The sequence below is a fragment of the Corvus brachyrhynchos genome, unplaced genomic scaffold (genome assembly GCF_000691975.1).
Source record: "Corvus brachyrhynchos isolate BGI_N302 unplaced genomic scaffold, ASM69197v1 scaffold579, whole genome shotgun sequence".
NCBI classification, from domain to species: Eukaryota; Metazoa; Chordata; class Aves; order Passeriformes; family Corvidae; genus Corvus; species Corvus brachyrhynchos.
The window spans coordinates 14,430-18,159 of record NW_008239782.1 but is presented as its reverse complement, the minus strand read 5'-3'; the positions used below and the strand labels follow the sequence as shown (position 1 = coordinate 18,159).

The 3,730-nt window shown below is 55.3% G+C and overlaps 1 protein-coding gene across 1 annotated transcript in view; it reads left to right on the top strand.

Moving 5' to 3' along the window:
• Positions 1-3,730, top strand: part of LOC103621685 (ras/Rap GTPase-activating protein SynGAP-like) — a 14,999-nt gene that overhangs the window by 6,147 nt on the left and 5,122 nt on the right. The window contains 1 exon segment of the mRNA XM_017743169.1: positions 2,656-3,222. Coding sequence (XP_017598658.1) covers positions 2,656-3,222 — 567 coding nt within the window.

The following is a 3,730-nucleotide window of genomic DNA, read 5'->3' as shown; positions in this document are numbered from 1 at the left end:
TGCTGGGATTGGGCAACTGGTGGGGATGGGGGGGTTCAGTGGTGTTTGTTGGTCAACTGGTCATGGGGAGAGTCAGTGGGTCATGGTGATGGTCAGCTGGTCGTGGGGATGGTCAACTGGTCATGGGGAGAGTCAGTGGGTCATGGTGATGGTCAGCTGGTCGTGGGGATGGTCAACTGGTCATGGGTAGAGTCAGTGGGTCATGGGGATGGTCAACTGGTCATGGGGATGGTCAGCTGGTCATGGTTATGGTCAGCTGGTCATGGGGAGAGTCAATGGGTCGTGGGAATGGTCAGCTGGTCACAGTGATGGTCAACTGGTCATGGAGAGAGCCAGTGGGTTGGGGGAATGGTCAGCTGGTCATGGGGATGGTCAACTGGTCATGGGGAGAGTCAAAGGGTCATGGTGATGGTCAGCTGGTCATGGGGAGAGTCAATGGGTCGTGGAAATGGTCAGCTGGTCACAGTGATGGTCAACTGGTCATGGAGAGAGCCAGTGGGTTGGGGGAATGGTCAGCTGGTCATGGGGATGGTCAGCTGGTCATGGGGAGAGCTAGTGGGTTGTGGGGATGGTCAGCTGGTCGTAGGGAGAGTCAATGGGTCGTGGGGATGGTCATCCGGTCATGGGGATGTGGGGGGTCAATGGTGGTTGATGGCCAGTGGGTGGTGGGGATGGGGGTGGTCAACTGGTGGCAATAGGGGTGGTCAGCAGGTGATGGTAAACTGGTCACGGGGGTGGTCAGATGGTGATGGTGAACTGGTCATGGAGGGGTGAACTGGTCATGGAGATGGTCAAGGGATGTGAGTGGAAATTGTCAACTGGTGATGATCAACTGGTCAGGAGAATGGTCAACTGGGGGGGATGATCATGGTGTTGATGGTCATCTGGTGTTGATGGTCAACTGGTGGTTGATGGTAAACCAGTGGTGTCGATGGTTATCTAGTAATGGAGGTGGTTACTGGTATTGATGGTCAACTGGTGTTTGATGGGAAACCAGTGGTGTTGATGGTTAACTGGTATTGATGGTCAACTGGTGTTTGATGGTCAGCTGGTGTCGATGGTCAACTGGTGGTGAGGATGGTCATAGTGTTTATGGTCGAGTGGTGTTGATGGCCAGGTGGTGGGGATGAGGATGGTCCTGTTGTCAATGGTCAACTGGTGTTTGATAGTCAACTGGTGTCGGTGGTTAACTAGTGGGGATGAAGGTGGTCAACTGGTGGTGATGGTCAAACAGGTGTTTGGTGGTCAGCTGGTGATGGAACTGGTTATGATATTGATGGTCAACTGGTGTTGATGGACAGCTGGTGTCAGTGGTCAACTGGTGGAGATGAGGATGGTCAGCTGGTGTTGATTGTCAACTGGGTGGTCAATTGGTGGGGATGCTCAACTGTTGTCAGTGGTCAACTGGTGTTTGGCGGTCAGCTGGTGTCAGTGCTAGGGATGGGAACGGTCAACTGGTGTTGATGGTCAACTGGTGTTTGTTGGTCAACTGGTGTTGATGGTGGGTATGGGGATGGTCAACTGGTGTCCCTGATCAAGTGGGATGAGAATGGTCAAGCAATGGTGATGAGGCTGGTCAACTGGTGTTGATGGTCAACTAGCAGTGATGGGGATGGTCAGCTGGTGTTGATGGTGAGCTGGTGTCAGTGGTCAGCTGGTGAGTATGAGGATGGTCAACTGGTGGGGATGAGGGTGGCCAACTGGTGTTGATGGTCACCTGTGCTCAATGGGAATGGCCAACTGGTGTCGATGGTCAATTGGTGGGGATGGGAATGGTCAATTGGTGTTGATACCAACTGGGCTAAGGACAGTCAAGCAATGGTGACGAACTTGGTCAACTGGTGCTGATGGTCATCTGGTGTCCATGGTCATCTGGTGTTGAGGGTGTTCATGATGTTGATGGTCAACTGGTGTTGATGGTCTGCTGGTGAGTATGGGGATGGTCAACTGGTGTCAATGGTCTGCTGGTGAGTATGGGAATGGTCAATTGGTGTTGGTGGTCAGCTGATGGGATTGGGGATGGTCAACTGGTGTTGATGTCAACTGGGCTAAGGATGGACAACTAGTGGTCAACTGGTGTCAATGGTCAGCTGGTGATGGGGGTGGTCATGATGTTGATGGTCAGCTGGTGTTGATTGTCAACTGGCAGGGATGAGGATGGTCAAGCAATGGTTATGAGTGTGGTCAACTGGTGTCAATAATCGACTGGTGTCAGTGGTCAGCTGGTGTTGACGGTCAACTGGTGTCAACAGTCAAAGGGTGATGGGGTGGTCTCGACGTTGATGGTCAACTGGTGTTGATGCCAACTGGGCTAAGGATGCCCAAGCAATGGTGACGAACCTGATCAGCTGGAGTTGATGGTCAACTGGGGGGTCAACTGGAGGGGATGTTAATGGTCAACTGGTGTTGATAGTTGGCTGGTGTTGATGGTCATCTGGTAACGGGAGTGGACAACTGCTGTCAATAGTCGGCTGGTGTTGATGGTCACCTGGTGTTAACCATCACGTGGTGAGTATGGGGATGGTCAACTGGTGTTGATGGCCAACCGGGCTAAGGATGGCCAAGCCACGGTTCTGAGGCTGCCCAACAGGTGCTGCCGCTCACCTGGTGCCGATGACCGTACGGTGACCGCGGCCGCTGACCCTCCGTCCCCTCTGCGCCCCGCAGGACAACAGCCGGCGCGTGGACAACGTGCTGAAGCTGTGGGTGATCGAGGCGCGCGACCTGCCGCCCAAGAAGCGCTACTACTGCGAGCTGTGCCTGGACGACATGCTGTACGCGCGCACCACCAGCAAGGCCCGCACCGACAACGTCTTCTGGGGCGAGCACTTCGAGTTCAACAACCTGCCGGCCGTGCGCACCATCCGCCTGCACCTCTACAAGGACACCGACAAGAAGAGGAAGAAGGACAAGAGCAACTACGTGGGCATGGTGAGCATCCCCATCGCCAGCGTCACCGGGCGCCACTTCGCCGAGCAGTGGTACCCCCTGAGCCAGCCCAGCGGCAGCAAGAGCAAGGCCGGGTGCCCGGCGCTGCGGGTCAAGAGCCGCTTCCAGACCATGAGCATCCTGCCCATGGAGCTGTACAAGGAGTTCGCCGAGTACGTCACCAACAACTACCGCATGCTCTGCGCCGTGCTGGAGCCGGTGCTCAGCGTCAAGAGCAAGGAGGAGGTGGCCTGCGCGCTGGTGCACATCCTGCAGAGCACCGGCAAGGCCAAGGTGGGAGTTTGGGGTTGGGGTGGTGGGATCTGGGGGTCAGGAGGGGTGAGGGATGGATGGATGGATGGATGGATGGTGTCCCATGGGCTGGGCTTTGGGTTGTGGCCTTCCCTCCAAATCCCACAGCTCGAATTCCTCACTGGGTTAAACTGGGATCAACTGGTGCCGATTTTCCTTGCATGGGAAAGTCAAATTGTCTTCTGCTGTGGAACTTCCTGCTCCAGTGACTCGTTAATCTGGGTGGTGAAGGTCACTGGACTGTTGTGGGGATGGATGGGTGGAGGGATGGATGAGGGATGGACAGAGGGAGGGATGGATGGATGGGTGACGGATGGATGGAGGGATGGATGGATGATGGAGGGATGGATGGATGGATGGAGGGATGGAGGGATGGATGATGGATGGATGGAGGGATGGATGGATGATGGATGATGGATGGATGGATGGATGATGGATGGAGGGATGGATGGATGATGGATGGAGGGATGGATGGATGATGGATGGATGG